General features: G+C 44.1%; 1 protein-coding gene across 1 annotated transcript in view; it reads left to right on the forward strand.

Annotated features, from left to right (window-relative positions):
* Nucleotides 1-19,101, forward strand: part of LOC142950103 (protein sidekick-1-like) — a 138,640-nt gene that overhangs the window by 40,021 nt on the left and 79,518 nt on the right. Inside the window, exon 8 of the mRNA XM_076092002.1 lies at nucleotides 15,089-15,115. Coding sequence (XP_075948117.1) covers nucleotides 15,089-15,115 — 27 coding nt within the window. The remainder of the gene's footprint in view (nucleotides 1-15,088; nucleotides 15,116-19,101) is intronic.

Genomic DNA, 19,101 nt, shown 5'->3' on the forward strand with positions numbered 1-19,101 from the left:
GTGTCACAGAGGACACTTTCAGCCAGTTGACGCTGCATACTGAACATGGCAGATTGATAGAGGATGAATCTTAAATATGCAACGAAGAACATGTGCCGTCCAAATATCAAGTTAATCAACGTGACAAATCACTTCAACACAGCCGCTCCGGAGAGGGGGGGGAGAGGGGGGGAGAGGTGCAGATCTGGTCAATTAGTGACGTCATACTTGTCCTCAGTGTTTTTGCATTAGAAGGAAAGAATTCTAACGGCCTCTGGGTATTTCTGTTAGTGACAGGAGATGAGGATCCCTTCTCCAATTAATTAAGCTCCACGCATACCTGCTATCATCTCTCCCTCCCTGTCTCTCTTTAACACGCACACACTCACACCTCAGCCTGTCAGTCAAAACAGCAGTCAGTCTCCCTCTTGCCCAGAAGAGTGTGGGCATGTCTGTGTGCTGCTCCTCAGTTCCCAGCGCTGGCGGTCTTTGTAGATTTGCACATCAGACCATTAGAGCAGCAGAATATCCCCAAAGAGAAGAGTCGCTGGAGGGAGTGATCTCCCACGCACATGAAAGCACGCCGACGCGCTAACGTACACATGCCCGGAAACACACTGCATATATCTCGACATCATCAAAAGACGCGTTGCAGACAAAACGACGTGACACCTCAGTCGGCCCAAGATGAAGAAGTTCTGATCCCACATGCATGGATCTCATATATACAAGAGGAGGGCGTGCAGGGTAGGCGGGAGAGAGGGACAGAAGGCAGCCGAGGAGAAAGAGAGGGTGGGAGATTGTGGCTGACGCATGTATGCCGATATAATTACTGTAGCACTTTAAATGCTATCTCAGCTCTCGGCTCAATAGTTGATCAGCTGCCTTTATCTTTTCTATAGAGAAGACAGTAATGTCACGCTTGTTAGTGATTGCTGAACTGCAAAAATAGCTGAGAATGTCACGTGTTCACATAGAAGCTTACCGAGTGCTTCCTTTTAAAATGGGCACTCCAGCGGTTTAGCATTTCCTTTACATGAAGTTTGGGAACTTGTAAGACATTCTCTTTTCTTTTTTTTTATCGATCCATGCAGTAGAGGCCAAGGCGCCCTGACTTTTAGTCCCTAAATGCAATTGATTGCATCTTGTCGTTAGACGCTTGCTGTAAATGCTCACATCTTTCAAATTCCACAATACGGCTTTGTGATATTGTAGCACAGAGCTTTCTCTTATACATTTTGTCTCCAAAGCCAAGCTGACTTCTGTGACATCACTCAGACTCGACATAGCGCCCTCTAGAACCAAAGAAAACTCTTTTCCCTCCTCTTTTTTTTCACTGATCGATGATTAAAATGTGCGTAGTTCCCCTTTAACATGCTCTACATACTGTACCTCCATAATTAGTGTGTGGCAGAAGTGAATGTGAAACTTTCTGCAAAGTTTCTAGGACCAAGTTGTCTCGCACACAAGAAAGTTGGAAGAAAGAGGGAAATTTCCAACTTGTCTTTGAAGCCTCGTAGTTCTGCACATTAATGATTTGAGTTTGATTCTGCTGAAAAAAGAACAGAGACATTCAGCAGGCAGTCATTCTCTCAAGTACCGTAAACAGTGCGCGAGCTGAACGGAGTGCAAATATAGAGAAGAGCTAGCACAAAGCGGAGACGAGGAGACGCGGCAGCAACACAGAAGACGAAGTTGAACGGAGAACTGAGGGACAGGTTGACTCCAAGTGCATGAACGCTTTGTAACCTCATAACCTTTCGTAACCTTAACCACTGTATGTGTGTGTGTCGGGGAAGGCGTGGGAGTCTGAGTTTGATTACCTCGGCTTAGTGATTGGAAGAGAGTCTGTCTGAGTTTGATTACGCCTCCTGTCTGAGACTCCCCTGGTGTCTGCCATTTTACATCACTCCCATTTCTCCATCTGACTCGGCTGGCCTCCCTCTAACCCAGACTATACACAGTGTGTATACACACACAGGATTGGTTGGGGAAGTAGATATGAAAGAATAGAAGAGAACGTTTTGCTTGGAACATTTTGAGCAGCATATGGCACATGACACACAGCTTACTGTCTGTTTAAAAAAAAAAAAGAAGCTTTTATGAATTATTTGACAAACACTGCAACCTGTTTGTGTAAGCGTGTGTGTGCGCTCGGCGATTACGTTTGTGTTGTTATTTTTTTGCATGCCTGTGTGTCTCTGTCATTTGTTTCTTCCCCTCCTTCCCAGATGTTCCCTTTACCCATCACCGACTCTTAAATGAGAGCCTGCCATGGATCTTTCTGTGCATGTGTGTGTGTGTGTGTGTGTGTGTGTGTGTGTGTGTGTGTGTGTGCGTGTGTGTGTATGTGTATGTGTGTGTGTGCGTCTAAACATCCGTGTGTGTGTCTTTGCTCCAGGTCCCATGCCAGTTCTATGGCGCGTCTAATTGGAGGTATTTTAGTGTCCCGGAGCGAGTGAGTTTGTGATTGTGTTTTTGTTGGGTGGAAAGCATGTGGTTTGAGTGTATGCACATGTTTGCACATGTGTGTGTGTGTGTGTTTGTGTTAGTTTGTTGTCGTGTCGCAGACCCCGATACTTGTGAGCGCTTCATTTAAAAGTTTAAAGATTCAGGATCAGACAATCCCCCGTACCCCTGTGTTCAGACGTTGTTTTCAGTGCTGCAGCTCTCATCACGCGCTCACGGTGTTTTGCATTTTTTCGCTGCCTCATGCTTTGGTGGGCTTCAAGGAAAACCATAGAAACATCTCTCACCAACATGGCAACGTAATGATCTGTGCCGCGAGCTGCCTCGGTGTGCTTCATGTGGAGACGCGTCGTCTGCAGCGTCTGGTGTCGGTTAGGGAGAAAAAGACTCGGGAGATTTTCAGTCCTACCAGTGAGAGTATAGCAACAGACTTGTGGGGTAGAGATTCTCTCTCAGACGTTTTGGCTGGTGACCCCCCAAAACAAAACGAATGCCAAATTGGATGCGGTGTAGCAACTCACCGCCCCCTGATGCAAGCGCAGGTGTACACACTGAACAGTGACTCAAAATCTTTTCCCTTTCTCCTTGGTTTTGTTTGGAAGCAGCTGCCAATTTTCTTTATTTAGCAGGGAGATAAAAATGTTGTCTGTTTGACTCGTCTCTCATTAGCTGACAGGGAACTTCCTGCGTAGAATTTATTTTTGGCTACACTATAATTGGCAACAGCAGCGGCTCTCAGTTCCGATTATTTAGCTGTTAGTTTGATTTCCTGAATGATGGTTTTAATTACAGTAAGGACAGTTTTGCCACGTTTAGTCCTGAAGGTAAAGGAAAAGAGCATCGCACTCAACAAAACACAAAACAAGAAGAGATGTGAGGTCCAAAAAGTACAAAATCCACTTGGTGCACCTGTTGGTGATGAGTCTATTGGCCCTTGATGAGGAAAGACACAACCTTGAAGCTAAATGACTATCGCACACTGGAGATCAGCAGAAAATTAACCTGCAAGTATTTTGATAATTATTACTAATTGAAAAGATTTCCTAGTTCTAGTTTCTCAAATGTGGAGGATTTGCTGCTCTTTTCTCTTTTACTACTGACGCTTGAATCATTTTTTTTGAGACAATTTATAGACTAAAGATTTGACAGTATTGTTTGACGGATCCTCAAACGGATAAACAAAGATGTTCTGATATCATTTTGTCCTTCCCCGATACTGAATCGGATGCCATAACTTTAGTGATGTTGGTGTAAACTGTCAAAAATTCTAAATGTTAGCTTTTTACTTTATTATTATTATCTATTGTGGTTATTTGCATAAAAAACACAATTCAAAAGTTAGGAAATGAATGATTGTACTTTTTTTCATACTTGCTTTGATTAACAAAAAAGGCTTGGTATTAGTTGTAATTATATATTATAAGCTGCTTAGAGGGTTGAACAGAAAGTTAAACAATAATTCCCTCTGATATCTATCAAAAATATTTTATTTTACAGTTATAATTCAAGTTTCTCACCAAAAACTACATTTTACAAGATTTTATTTCAACACATCGTAATAGAGTTACAATTTACCTTCGACCAAAGCTACTTTTTTACTGAATAGAGCTTGAGCGCATCACAACGTAACTTAGTTCAACCTCCTTAACGTTAGCTGTTAGCTCCGTTATTTAGCCAGGCAGTGCTGTGCTGCCCACCGGCTGCTAACCGCTAAGCTTAACTAGCTAAGCTAGCTCTTTACCTAGATTTGTTGTTCACAATGTAGCATTATCAGGAAAAAAACAAGTGTGCACGTGAGTGTTTGTCCACAGGTGTGTAGTACTAGTTTGCACATGTTCAGTAATTATATACATTCACACTTTACAACTCTTAATAAACAATATTCACTCCGCTCAGTACCTCAGCTGTCATGTCTACACTTCAGAGGCAGCAACAAGCAAACACTGACACTTATTTTGGTCCTGCATGTTGTGCATGCGGTCGTCTTAAGGCAGCCAGGTACAGCAGTTTCTGCAGACACCGGTTTGAACAAGTTCATTTGAAAATAGAGTTTTGAGATAAAAGAAAACACCACATGGGCTTCAGTGTGTTCAGGCTTTCTTGCCAAATAACTCCAAATTTTTGCACTGCAGCCTTCATTCTGTGACCATCTGTGATACCTCTCGAATATCACACGGCTAGAAAAAGCTTCACTTTTACTGTTGTGGTTCAATGAGGACGTTTCTTTCAGTCGTAGCTGGAGTAAAATTGATAAAAAGCTGAATATCGGTGTTTCTACTCTGGTGTTAAATACTGGGGAGTAAGATTGCAGGATATAACCTGCAGTTAAGACTCGGCTACATGATTTCCATCCCGAGGAATGGTGAAAGGTGGTTCCATAATTATTTATATGCCGTGACAAATCTACGGTCCAGCCCAAGTCAACCTATTTGAAGAGAATCCGTAGGAAGGCTTGTGTGCAAGCTGTCCAAAGGCTAGTTATGTAGATAACCATCCTGAAGGTCACTTAACAAAATCACTCATGCATTTAATTGCATGTAAACCTTGGAGAATGAGTACCAGTATGCTGGAGTCTGACACACTTCTGTAACCTGCAAGGTTAATTTGAAAGATCTAACCTTGTGTGAGCACTGCAACGATCTTTTTTTGTATCGGAAGTCTGGTCGTTTAAAGTCTACGGACGTGGAACACACACACACACACACATACGATCATACAAATAGGCACTAATACTCAGTGCTTTTAATGCAGAGGATTGGATAATGAATCAGTTCTTTGATTAATTCCTGCTACTACTGGTTTTTACTGGTAATTATTATATTCAATATGTCAGTTGCAAAGGGATCAGACTCTCCGTCTCCTCTCTCTGTCTCAGTCCCTTCTCTCTTTCTCTCTCAGTGTGATGAGGCTCCTCTGTGGTTTTATAATTAAAACCTCGTCGTACGGACAGAGAGACGGAGTGATGGAAGGATGGACTGTCTGTTTTCAGCATGACAAGCAATCTGTGTGTGGCTATATGTGTGTGTGTGTGTGCTCTACTTGTTACACCTAGTTATGGATTTAATTGCATGCGTGTTTTACAGCATGATGGAAGAGATTAAGACGGATGCCCGTGTAGAAGGCTTTGACGGAGCAGTCGCGCGGCCGCTTAAACCGCTCAAATCCGAATAATATACTCAACAGACCAACAGAAGGCACCAGAAAGGCAGGTAGTGAGAAAGGTGTCCGGTGGGAGAGGAAGGAGGCCAACAGTCACAGACTGGATGGGACAAGTTTCTAAGAATCAATGAAGGAGCAGAGGTTGAGGAGCTCGAGAGGCCAGAGAACAGGAGCAGGGAGAAGCTCTAAACGTTTTAATGTCACGCGGGTTTCTTCCAACATCGGGAGATTGTTGTCATGGCATTGTGATGCATGAATCTCCAGTCGATTCTGTGTGTGAGCATAGTGTGAACCAGCATTGTCTAAAAGGGAGCCAAACAGGCCCAGTAGTACTTTTCTCGTGGGTCACTGATTTTACGGTGGTCATCGTTGCGATGGTGGGCTCCGGCTCAAACGTGCATCAAGTGCGTTGATATGTTTGTTCAGTTGAGAAGTTCAACAACAAGCAGAGGTTTGGCTAGAGCGAGGCAAACAACATAGTTGACGCACCATCTACATCTGCACTTCTCCAGGCAAACACTTAGTAGGGATACCACCTCAGCTCCCTCACAGAGATGAAATGCACGAGCACACACGAGATGCAGAATGAGGTGTCAAGTGCGCAGATAAGTAGCATGGGGCTCGCGATTTTAATGATCCTGTCAGTCACACCGCTGCTCCTTATGGCCACATCGCTGTGCACCCTGCAACCCAAGTCTGTGTGTGTGTGTGTGTGTGTACAGTAGTATTGGGAATAGGAGTTTCATTGCAGCTAAAGCCTCATGTTGGACGCTGCGTACATGGAGACAGACGTTTTAGTTCCCCCACTGTGTTCAGTACTGGTGCTTCATTCTGATGCTCATCGCTGTGTGAGAGTACGTGAGGCTTCACGACTCCAAACCGAGCGACCCGACGGGATACGCTGTTCATATGCCAGCTTGAATCAGCACACACTGGCTATAGTCAGGCTTTTCATAAACAGTTTTCAGAGTATCCCGAATATAAATGAAATATTATTGTGCATGCGAACACACTGATTGTCTCTGTGTGTCAGAGCTTCCTGCTGGGCGTAACAGGTTATTGGAGCAGCAGGCCAGTCAGCAGATGTTAATTTGAAGCAACAGAAGTGAAAGAGAAGAGAAGAGATTTAGGAGAAGAGAAGAGATTTAGGTGGGGGGGGCAGAGCTGGGGGCAGAGCTGGTGAATGATGGGGAGAGATTGGATTGGTGGAACAGAAGGGAGATAAAGGAAAATAGGAGGGGAGATGATGCGGTGCTGAGGAAGGAGGATTATGTTCAGAGGCCGGAGGGAGGAGGCAAAGAGAGTGAGGTGATGGTGTCATCGGTTGCTTCACTTAGCAATATGTTTTTACATTTACATTTTATGGAAATTCAGTGCAGAAAGTGTTTAGTTGTGCTTGTGCCCCAGGAGGCAGAGCACGTTGTCCACTAATCGCAGGGCTGACTCCTCTCCGCATGTTTCAGTGTCCTTGAGCAAGACACTGAACCTCAAACTCGTTTATTCCTCCATCAGTGTGTGAGAATGAGAGGCAAACTGTAAAGCTAGTTAATGAGCAAAACTCAAATATATGACACTCCCACAAAATAAAACTCAGTCTTAGTTAGTCTTTCCACTGTCCTTTAATCACCATCACCAACTCCGGTTTGAGAGTAATTAACAGATATTAAAAAGAAGTAACAGTAACACTGTGACGGTTTCACTTTTTACGAACCCTGTTTTCCACCAAGTGTGACACACCAGGGGAAGAAACACAGACAAGCATACTCATCTATAGCTAATGGGAGTCTGATCAGCTATTTCAGCAGAAGCAAAGCTAATGAACAAGAAAACCATCAGATTTACAACATAAATACGTTTAGGCTACATGTGTGTGGTATAACACACTAACAAGGTCACTCAATTAACTGCAAAGCATCATTTAAGACCTAGAAAAGACACTTAAGATATACCTTGATATTGTAAACACCAGGTTCCAGATGATATTGAATCTTATATCACAAGTCAACATTGATATAGCATTCATTTATGGCCCAGCTCTATATGTGTGTGTGGCAAAGCTAAGTAAAGTACTCATTTTAAATGCATTATGATGACGATGATGGTCTTTACCATCTATATAAATCTATATAAGTCTCGATACAGAAGACTATACACACAGAAACATGCAGTATAGTGATTGAGGTTGACAAAACAGACATTTGACCGTATCACCGTCAAGGTATAGAATGAAGCTGGACTTTTAATCAAACATGCTGTAAACAAGTTGTGCATATTGAGGTTCATATAGAGCCAGTAATGTGTCTCATTCTCGCACCAATAAACGCACACATTCACATCTACGAACAAATTAAGTTCCCAGTCTAACACAAGCAAACAGACATCCCATTTGTTCATTAGTTGTTGCACTGACACCACGGTCTGAAAGACTGCGTGGGTGGTGCTTTAGTTTTCACTGGACTGTCATCATTTGTTAAAGCCTCGCTAAAATGAAGCCACGTTTCACACCCATTTACAAACTCTCACACACACTCACACACACACACACACTTCTGTATGACTGTGTGTGTTTGTCCTCTCGTCCCCTGTGCTATCAGTCTGAACGTTAGGCAGTGGTTTTATCTGAGTTTCAGGGCAGAACAAAGTACTCGCAAAGAATTAGTGGAAGAAGAAGAGATAACACAAAAAAAAGCGAGATGAGGGATCGGGTACCAGGAAGTCAAACAAAACGAGATGAGCCGTGAGCAAGTGCAGAGCTGGGAAAGCTTTGAGGACGATAGAGATAGATGGGAAGAGAGAAAGAGAGGCAGAGTGTAAAAGTTGAAGATTGAGAGAGGATGCTGAAAACAGGAATAGATCAACAGGGCCTTTAATCCCAAAATAGTTTCCGCCCTTCTCCGCCTTCTTCCTCATCCCTACTTACCTCCCCGCCACTCCCTTCTCCCCCGCCTGGTTGTTTGAGGTGATTGAAGAAAAGAGATGTGTGTAGCCTCCGCGTATACGACGCACATACAGCAGTGTGTGTGTGTGTGTGTGTGTGTGTGCATGGGGACACATTGTGATCGACAGACAGACGGATGATGTCCATTACCAGGCCGTGCTGTCCGGAGTCAGGCGGAACAGCTGCAGCCAGATCTCACTGATCTATCACTGTTCTAATGAATCTGTTAACAGCCAGGCCCGACCAATCGATCTCTGAGCCACTTAATCAGCTGAGCCATTATTCTGACAGAGACCCAAACCGGTCTTGCCCACATGAGCGATCGCTTTACATATATTCATGGGCATAAAGACACGGGCACGCAAACACTTATACATACAGACACTGAGTCAGTCAGCGTGGACGTGAGCTGTTGTTTGTTCCAGCAGCAGGCGAACATGCAGCGTGACTGAATATCCTCTCATAAGAAGTAAACGAGATGAGCATTCAGGTAAACAGAAACAATTTGCGAGTGAGATACTGCAGGACGTTTAGATAATTATCAGATGTTTGGCTGATCTGTTTCTATTTCCTGTATTAGGGCATTTAATTGGTGTCGGAATATCGGCCTCTCTAATGTCTAATGTCAGGATTTTTCTGCATGATATCATTTTAAATTGCTAATTTTGGGGTTTTGAACAATTGGTGTGACATAAAAAAAAAAAAAAGCAATCTGATGGAGTCACCTGGAGGACAGGGGAGTTTTGATGGACACTTTGCACAATTATCTGACGAGTAATCGCTCGCGCCACATTACTTTTGTTGATGAGATTCTAAAAATGGTTTGGCCACGGTGACTGTTAGGACCGAGTTGGACACCTCTTCTGAATGTAATGTTTTCACTTTGTTTCTTTCCCTTTTTCCTTTAAACTGCAGTATAAATTAGCAAAGAGTTTCAGTCTCACAGGTTCAATATGTGCTTGCCTCGGCTCTTTCTGGCTTCAAAGACTGTTCACCGACTGTTCCATATCAGTTTTAGGCACGTCAGACAAGCGTTGTCATTGGTTGGTTGTGATACTGATGGTGAAATCAAATGCCAGTTTTGGAAAGTGAGTCTGAGATAGAATGTAGATATTAGCAGTAGCATTATGCTGGCTTTGGTTTCTGATTAGTTGGTTTGTAAACGTTGGTTCTAGAAATAATCCTAACTTGCAGCTTTTAAGAATATATTGTATTCTTGTGTGTGAATACTTTGATATGAAATAATGTGGGTTTTTTCGAGGGAGTTCCCCAAAGGGGATTCTCTAAATTCTTCGTATAATAGTCACATTTTTGCTCCACTCCAAAGACTTTGAGTTTCTAAGCGAATGTCTTAAAGAAGTGCCCAAAGAAACCCGGACATGTTGCCCTCCATTCATCTGACACCTTCCTGCAGACTTCGCTGCCATGTTGTGTGTAAATGAATGGCCTGGTGTCAAAAGCAGCAGCCACGCAGGGAGCAGCGAATGCTTAACTGGAAAAACACTTGTTTCTAAAGGAGGCACTTCAAATTCCGCATCCTCTTATATATGAGGCTTATTTACTTAAGCCGAGGGTCTCTTAGACCCCGTCAAGTCTTTTTGGAAAAGAGATAAGGAGTAGAGAGCAGTGGCGTAACGGACCGTAGTTGGTCCGTGATCCATACGGAAGGTAACCACTATAGACGACTATAACGGCAAACTAGAAGGATAACATGAGATTTTTGACCTTTACACTGACTTTCAGGGCGGTTAAAATTATATTTTTTGGAAACCGTGGTGAAAAGAATTGCCTGGAACCTTGTATACTAGCTGCTATAACAAATTAATAACAAACACGGTCTGCATCAGCCGATAATATGGCTTATCGATGATTGCCAATCAAGCCAACAAAGAAAAAAAGATTTCTAAAAGTGATATTTTCCCTGCTTATCCGATCCGTGACTCGAAACCGCGATACTATCCGCACCGTGAGTTCTGTGATCCGTTGCTGAGAGTGAAGGAGGCGAGTGAGATGAGGCAGCACCCTGCAGCATACTGGATAAAGACAAGGAAACGAGGAAACAACCTGATTTAGTAATGATGCATCTCCTCTTTCTTGTCTGTCCCGGTCCCTTCTCCATCTGGTATTTCAGCCGGAGGTGGTAGGACACACAGCAGCACCACATCACTGCCTTTTAAAGCCCCACCTTCTTGCTTCAGCTTCCTCATGTCTTCCCCGTGTCTTTCATCCCTCACGTCCCCTCTCGCTCTCTCTCTCTCTCTCTCTCTCTCTCTCTCTCTCTCTCTCTCTCTCTCTCTCTCTCTCTCTCGCCTTTTAATATTTCTGCAAGATCAGAGGCTTCCTATGTTTTTCTCTCTGTCTCTTATCAGAGGCACAAACTTGCGGAAGCGGCACTCTTCTGTTGAATTGGAAATGATTTCTCTTCTTTCCGTGCCATCATTAGGCTCACACTATGAATTCAACATTTACATTTATTTCCCACTGAGAGTGCCATGTAATGACACATGGCACTCATGTTATGTTTTGATTTTACATTTCCCATGTACTTCTGTTGTTTCTTTTTAAGGTTTTTCTTTTTTTTAATCAATTTCAATGGCTCTGTTTTATTCACCGTCTCATTCGTGTGCTCTTTGTTTGATTCTTCAGGTGATAAGAGGTAATGTTTAACAAGGGATCGCTGGGGTTTTTATCTCGAGTGCAGGCATCTGTTTGGGCACAAACAAACCTGAAGTCTGGAGAGAGGCGATGAGAAGAGAAGAGAGTACAAATTATGTAGAGAAAAGGGAAGAGGAGGAAGAAAGGCGGGGATAAGCTAACTTTTTTTTTCTTTCTGACAGTGAGCAAAGAGAATGTCAAAACCTGGTGACATTTGGGATTCTAAACAAGGATGATTGACACCAACTTTTACCTGCATGTGTATGGGAGACTGGGCTGTGTGTGTGTGTGTGTGTGGGCATGACTGACATGGTAAATTGGAAAGGTCAGCTGGTGCTGGTATTTTGCTACAGACAGGCAGAGAGCAGGAGGATGTAACCTTCCCAGAGTCCACATTTATGGAGAGAAGGAGAATCTGAGCAGTGGATGGGATGGATGAGCAGAGCGTAGGGTTGTGGAAACGCTGCGATGTAACAAGTAACCCTGCTCGCTGCTGTTTATATGCTGTGTATAAATGATAACCCTCCTAAATTCTGGTCCGTTTTACAAAGTGGGACTACTGGGGGAAACGAGAGGAAAAATACGGAAAATTTTACCATCTGGGACTGTCGGGAGTTTCTCCGAGGTCTGAGGTCAACTCTCCAGCCAGCTTATTATTTTACCAAACACTACTGTGTGTGTGTGTAGACGGGGTCCACGCGTCCTTGTGTTTTGTCTCTGTGAATGTGTCAGGATTGGAAATTGGAGTGTTGCATTTGTACGGCCATTGATATGAATTTCAAATAGCTGCGTGTCAGTGTGTGTTTTAGAGCAAGATAAAGGAACAGAGTGAAGGGAGAGTGAGATTGACAGGGTAAATTGGAATGGTAAGGGGGTTTTGGTGGGGGTTGAACTCTGGGCTTAAAACAGCCGAGAGAAAGAAAAGACCCAAATGTGTTGCTAAAAAAAAGAAAGTATCCTTTGGCTCGGGGAAGTGTGACAGCGGATGGGGAGAACGAAGCGAGGCTAAACAGGAGACTAGATTGTCACCGAAGGCAAAGCGGTGTCTGGTTGTATGTAGATGGGAAAGGAAGCAAGGAACACCCGGCGGGGCTGGTTGTGTGTCGAGAGGAGGGGTGAGTCATGGAGGGTATGGGGGTGCTGCAGCAAATAGGTGAGTCCCCTGCACAGGTCAGCTGGGATGGTAACACAGCGAGACATGACACACATAGCAACAGCAGCCTTTACACACGTGGAAAGTACAGCACACACAACACACAGATACTGTACTTATTCCCTGCTGTACGCACACAAACACACAGCAGACAGAGGACACGGTGACCTGCTTGTCTCTCGGCCCTTCAGGCTGCTGAGTGCCCAATGGGTGAAGCCATGAATACAAATCATACTCAAGGCCCGAGACACACTTAGGCACACGCTAATACTTTCACATCACCTCAGACTGTATTTTAAAACACATCACCTTCGATCAACCATGACACTGAGAAGTGGCCATGTTTCGTATCCAGTTATAGTCATGTACCTCCATTAAATGCAGCAAGCTGGACACACTACAGAGCTGCACAGCTGATGCAAGAGACCAGATGTCACAACACTTTTTGGAGTCGGACGCTGACAAAACAGAGGTGGTTATCATCGGCACCGAGCGACTCCGTGATCAAGTCCAGCCACTGCTCTGTCTCCTTATCCCAAATATCCACTATAATAATCCACTTTGCAATCTCACTCATGGCCTACAAGGCTTTACAAGGCCCGGCACCAGAGTACATAAGTGAACTCCTTACTGTCCAAAAAGGCCTCTTAGCTCTGCGGGGTCAGGCCTGCTAGCTGTTCCAGAGTCCAGGTGATGGAGCGTTTGCTGTACTGGCAGTCTCCCAGTTTGATCTGCTCACACTGTTTCTGCTGAAGACAACCACCTGATTTTAAGTTGTACTTGTTATACCTTTTGGATGATTTATTTGAACATTTCTTTTATACGGTGTTTTTAACTGTGTGCTTGTATCTTACTGTTCTCGATCGCATCCTTTTCCTTCTTTTTATTGATGTCTATGAAAAGCACCACTCATATTTCACATGAACAGAGGGCTGAGCGTTGGATCAGAAAAGCATCATCGGCCTGCACTACCGCCGTTCTCTCTGCAGTGAAGCGCACATCAATAAACACATTGATTAAGACAACAAATGATACAAGGCGTTTTTTCGCAACAATGAGGGAAGTGAAAGTTACCGGAGAATGTGTCGAGCGGACTCAGCTCTGCGAGCGTCAGGCGCTTTGTTGTGTTGTGAGCACACACAACCGCTCTAGCTCACGCTCGCTCTGTTGTCCCCTGACGTCCCCATTGTTTCTCTGTTCCCGTTTGAAACTGAAGATGACTCGGTGTGACACATCATTTGAATACACACGCAGGATGGCATGCCCCCCAGACCAAAGCCTTTCTGTTTGTGTGTCAGTGGGCAATTGTGTGTGTGTGTGTGTGCGCGCTGACCCTCTTTTTAGACTCTCCAAAATAATAGTCTTCCCAACGCTGCTACTTAACAGCACACACTGTGCTCTAGTTAAACGGCTGTGTTTACAATGGGTCCGGGCAGCGTGCCTTGATCTGTAGAGAACGGTATTGAGCTTACCTGTGCACCAGCGTCATCTGAGCCAAGTGTTTCTGGCCCTGATCCAAGCGAGTCCACTCTCTCTAGTGGATCGCCTCACATCAATTTCAGGAGTCACATTCTCCCGGTTAAACTTTCACTCACATCATATCGACGATTTAGCTTTATACACTTCATAGTTTTGAACCAGGACCTCCAGTATTCGGAACAAGCGGCGCTACGTGTTTAATCATCATTTCGGTAAAAAGAGAGCGTTGTCGAAATGAAGTCTTAAAGTGGCAGGATTTTGATTTTAAACAGATATGATCTGGGGGTTTCAGTTGATACCAAGAAGTCCTGAGTTTCCATAACAACCCTTGTTCACAACAGATTAATCTTTATTTTGAGCAGAAATAAACTTCTAATCCCCCCTCCCTCCGCTTTCTTTCAGTACGTTTGATTGCTGCTTTTGTTTTTCTTCCGCGTCAGCTTGCTTGCTCACTCTTCATCACTTGCCCCATACCCTGTGTGTGTGTGTGTGTGTGTGTGTGTGTGTGTCTATTGAATCGGCTGAAAGAACTTGGTGCTGATGCTGATGGTATACGTCAGAATCTAAATTAGGCCCTCGACACACATTTTTCGCCACACACACACGCACACACTCTCGGAATCTAAACACACATACGCACAAACACACAGCCAAGAGTTGAGTGAGCGTCTGAGCGGCTGAATAACAGTGTGGAGGGGTAGTGTATTGATAGATGAATGGTGACTGTAGATTTCTCTGCGAGTAGAATGTCAATGCCGTCATTTTCTCGCAGCCTACAGTCTTGCCACCTCCAGACTTCTGACAGATACAGGGAGAAAGGCAGAGGGGGAAGATAAAGGGGGAGAAGAAAAGAGTGAATGAGCGAGACAAAATTCGGTGGCTGGCAGTTGATGGATGGGCTGCAAACAGCTCGTCTTCCTCTGGACTCCATGATAACATGCCGTTCCCTCTTTCTCTCTGTCTCTTCCTCCCTCTCATCCATATCTTGCTCTCTGTCTGTATTTGTTGTTTTCTCCTCCTCAGAAGACTCCTTTTCCTGTGCGCCTTCTCAACTCTGGGACGCCTCAGAGTTGTCGATTTGTGGAAGCCTGTATTTTCTTGTGCTTTTAAAAAAATGTGTATTTGCTAAATGTGTCATTTTGCTGCACCCCGAGGAACCACTTGAAATCTAAATTACATATCTCCTGTTTTCCTCTTTCCCCGTCTCCCCTTTTGTCCCACTTCTCATCATCCCATTCTCTCCGGCTGATGGACAGTTGGCAAGAAGAACCGCGGGTCGACAGGTAAAGAAGCCATTAACATTTACATTATCTTCCCCTTCTCTTTCTCTCTCTCTCCCTCTCTATCTAAAGAGAGAAATAAATATTGCTGTGACCCTTCACTCCCCCCCCAGAAGGTCAGAGCTGAGGGCTGCTCAGCTAAATGCTTTGCTGCATGTCGTATTGGCAGTGGTGGTGGGCACAAGCTGTAAAAGATGTTCCACCAGCGTAGTTTCACAGTTTCTGCCTCGTTGCCAGTAAGAAAAATCTACAGCGGCACACTTCTAACCTCAAGGTCAGCCTCGGGCTGGGCAATAATGCAGTGTGATGATATGATGTCTTTCAATGGAATCATATATAAACCAATTCCTCAGAAAATCTGATGCGAACAAAACGTCACGGTTTGTCCAGAGTTGTCCCATTTTTAAGCTAGGTGCCTCGAGTCCCAACAAATATCGTAAAACACTAAAATGTCCCGGTTCTCACCACAATTAAGATAATAATAAACTTGATTTCAGTGCTGACATATACCCTTATCATGTTCTGTCCGTCTCATTAGTACCGAATCAAATACAAAAACATATTGCACCACATGTATGAATTCAACATGCCGTCTGTCTGTGTGTCATTCGATCAATGTAATGGTGTGGAGGCTGTTCCTATGACGCCTGCGACTCCTTTCAGAGTGGTTAGTTGTCATGCCGAAGAGAAAGGCGTCTTTTCTAAAGAGCTTTTTAAAGAGCTTTCTCCTTCCTTCGCAAAGTACTCGGCAATGAAAATGCTGCGTTCTGCACACGCCGCAGGTTTCCATTTCCGTGCTTGTGTATGAACAGTTTTGGGATTTGAAAATACAGTCAGGCCAAATCCCAATGTCCCCCCTTACGGACTCACGGACTTTGAGGCGCGCTACCGCGAAGTCCGTGAGGGTTTAGGGCTGTCCCACTGTCACATCGTCAAGTGTTTCAGGGCTGTCTCGCAGACATTTTGAGCCCTTTATGAACCCTTTCCGTAAGTCAGCATAGTATGCTGACTTAGCCTAAGGGAATTACCCACAAATCATTGCAATGTGACGTTAAACACGGGGTAACCAGTGGACGCATGGAGACGAAAAAAACAAAGAGGACGGCTCACGTGTGTTCAGCCTGTCATAATAAATTTACTCAGAAACATTAAGGGTTAAAGATGGAACAAAAAATAAACATGAAATCAGAAGATATTTATTTATTTATTCATCAAATATTTGATTTTATCATTGAAGCCGTTTTGACAAAAACGAGTAAATAGATTATATGAAGTTACCTCTCATCTTGTGAGGAAAGAGCCAGGAAGACATTCAAATCAGGGAGTACAAAGTATAACATAAATACACACAATTATACATCATATTTTTTGTCGTTTTCATGATAACGTGATATGTTGCAGCAAAGTGCTGTCCCGTTCCTATTTACACCATCTCAAGCCCTCACAGTCTCTCACACTCACCCACTTACCAGGTGTCAATTAAGTTCTTGAGGGTTCAGGGTTTAGGGGGGACATTGGGATTTGGCCTCACCCTCATTTCACCCCGATTCCACCTGAAACAGTTTATGCTCTTTTTGCACTTAAGTTCTTAATTAAATGAGAAAATACTCGTTTGGGAACGTTACAGCCACTACAGACGGATTCTGTAAGAACAGCAGCAGCAGTAGGCCTACTGGTGTCGGCGTAGCTTTTAGAGAGCCGCGTGGCAGCAAAAAGACCGAGAACAACAGCGACGGGTCTTCGGATATTGCAGTGGGAAGAGTATTCCGTGTTACTGTGGTGGCAGACTCAAATTTGACTGCCTGGTCTAACTCGCGGGCTTCACTTTTTTTTCCCACTTCTTTGGGAAACATTCTGTCTGCTACACACATGCTAACTCAATTTCCCCACAGCACCACTTGAGCGTCGATCACCGAGGTGCCAGCGTTCCTCTCCGTCACATTTCAAGCAGACTTCTCGCTGCAGAAACAGACCGGGCCAAAGTGCTTAGAAATGCCACAAGAGTTTCTCTCTGCTGATATGCAAACACTGAGTTACAGAGAACACAGAGCGCTTGAGCCCTCTAATAATGTTCCTTCATGGGCACACATACTGCCATTGCTACGATTTGTAGTTCTTCTTTTAGAGTACAGACTCTTTGTAAACGCTTGAGCGCCTTATTTTTTTCTTTTCATGTAAGAATTAATCCCATGAGCCGCTGTCGTGTGTTGTTGATTTTCAGAATTAATGGGGGATACAAATAGTTAAGTTTTACTTTTCTTCACTGTACCAAACCAAGTGTGCGAGCACGAAGCAATCGCACATGCCTTTATTCCAGTATGGTGACGATGAAATGTTACCTCATTATGTCATTGTGGCTTTTGTCAAGCAGCTCCCCAAAACAAACGCAACTGATATAATACTCAAAATGAATCAAATAATAATCATTGAGCTCTCCCGAGAGCTCAACTCCCACGCTGCCTCTCCATTACTGCTACATGTTTCTCGCTTCTTCTTCTTCCTCTCTTTCTTTACCGTCTCCCCATCTCCGCCCTCCATCACTTATGTGGCCCGATGACAGAGATAGATGGAGGATTTGGCAGCTGAAGGAAGAGATGAATATTTTAAATCGGGCATCTTTCTCGCTTCTCTCACTGCTTCCCATTGTCTGTGCCTGTCTCCCCTTGGGGCTTGGATCTTCTACTCTTGGTGTGGTGTGGCTTTATATGTGTCTGTGTGTGTGTGAGGGGGGGGGGGCATGTCTTGGCTTGTGGTTTCATATTGGCATTCTAAGGCAAGTGTAGTCAGACGGTGACACTTAGCTGTCAGCATGCAGCATTAATGAGTGCAGTGACACGCACAAACACTCACCCCACTCTCTCTCTCTCTCTCTCTCTCTCACACACACACACTTGCAGTATTCTCAAGACAGATCAGCAAACGGTCACCTTCTCCTGTTTATTTATTTATGTTTACCCTCAAAAATACTCTTTAAAATGTTATTTTCTCCTAAACGCTCTCCAGTTTCTTTAAGCGCTCGTTTCCAGCTTTCCTTCCTTCTCTGTGCTCTCTCTCTCTTAAAATCTCGCCCTCTTTCCTTCCCTCACACTCGTCCTCTCTCTCTGTTGTGTATGTCGTCTCAGTGTGATATGTGTTGTTTGGCTTTGAACCCTGCAGACACGTATATGACAACTCTATTAATACACAGCTAACTCCAGCCTCCTCCTGTGTACGTGTGTGTGTGTGTGTGTGTGTGTGTGTGTGTGTGTGTGTGTGTGTGTGTGTGTGTGTTAACCCCTCAGCCAGTCCCTCTGCTCTCCAGGTCTCTGCAGATATTTGTTTGAAAGGCTTAAAACACAGATCTCCAGCCATAGAAAGATCACACACACACACACACACACACACACACACACCCTGACTCACTGACACAATAGGGAGTGTGGAGTGACTGACAGGTTTAATAGGAGAACAAGCTGTAATCTGAGAGAATCCATTTGAAGAGGGATTACATTCTAATCTGTGGATGGAATAGCCTTTCATCTCTCTCTCTCTCTCTCTCTCTCTCTCATCCACCTCTCTCGCTCTCTATTTATCCATCTTTATCTCCTTCCTGCCCTAAAGCTGCACCAATCCTTTTAACCAGCCCTGTTTTTTTGATCATTCCCATCTTTGATTTAATTTAGGAGGTTTCTGCTTCCGTCTGAATACCACGCACACACACACACACACACACACACACACACACACACACACACTTTGTCACACAGCTGTGTCACCTCTGCAGTGCTTAACTGTCAATCAGCTGCGATTGCACTGACGAGAGCATTGTAACGTTGCAATGCGTCAGTTTCTCTCTGGTGCTAAACTATTCCCACAACCGTGTTCACACACGCAGACACACACAGAATGTATGCTTTTAACCCCTATCCACATCTCCTTTGATTTATTTTTCAACTGCTTCAACAGCTTTCCTTTTTTTTATCATCCCTCTCTCTTTTATGAAGCTTTTC

Source organism: Anarhichas minor, unplaced genomic scaffold, assembly GCF_050575085.1.
Source record: "Anarhichas minor isolate MPS153535 unplaced genomic scaffold, ASM5057508v1 ptg000014l, whole genome shotgun sequence".
NCBI lineage: Eukaryota > Metazoa > Chordata > Actinopteri > Perciformes > Anarhichadidae > Anarhichas > Anarhichas minor.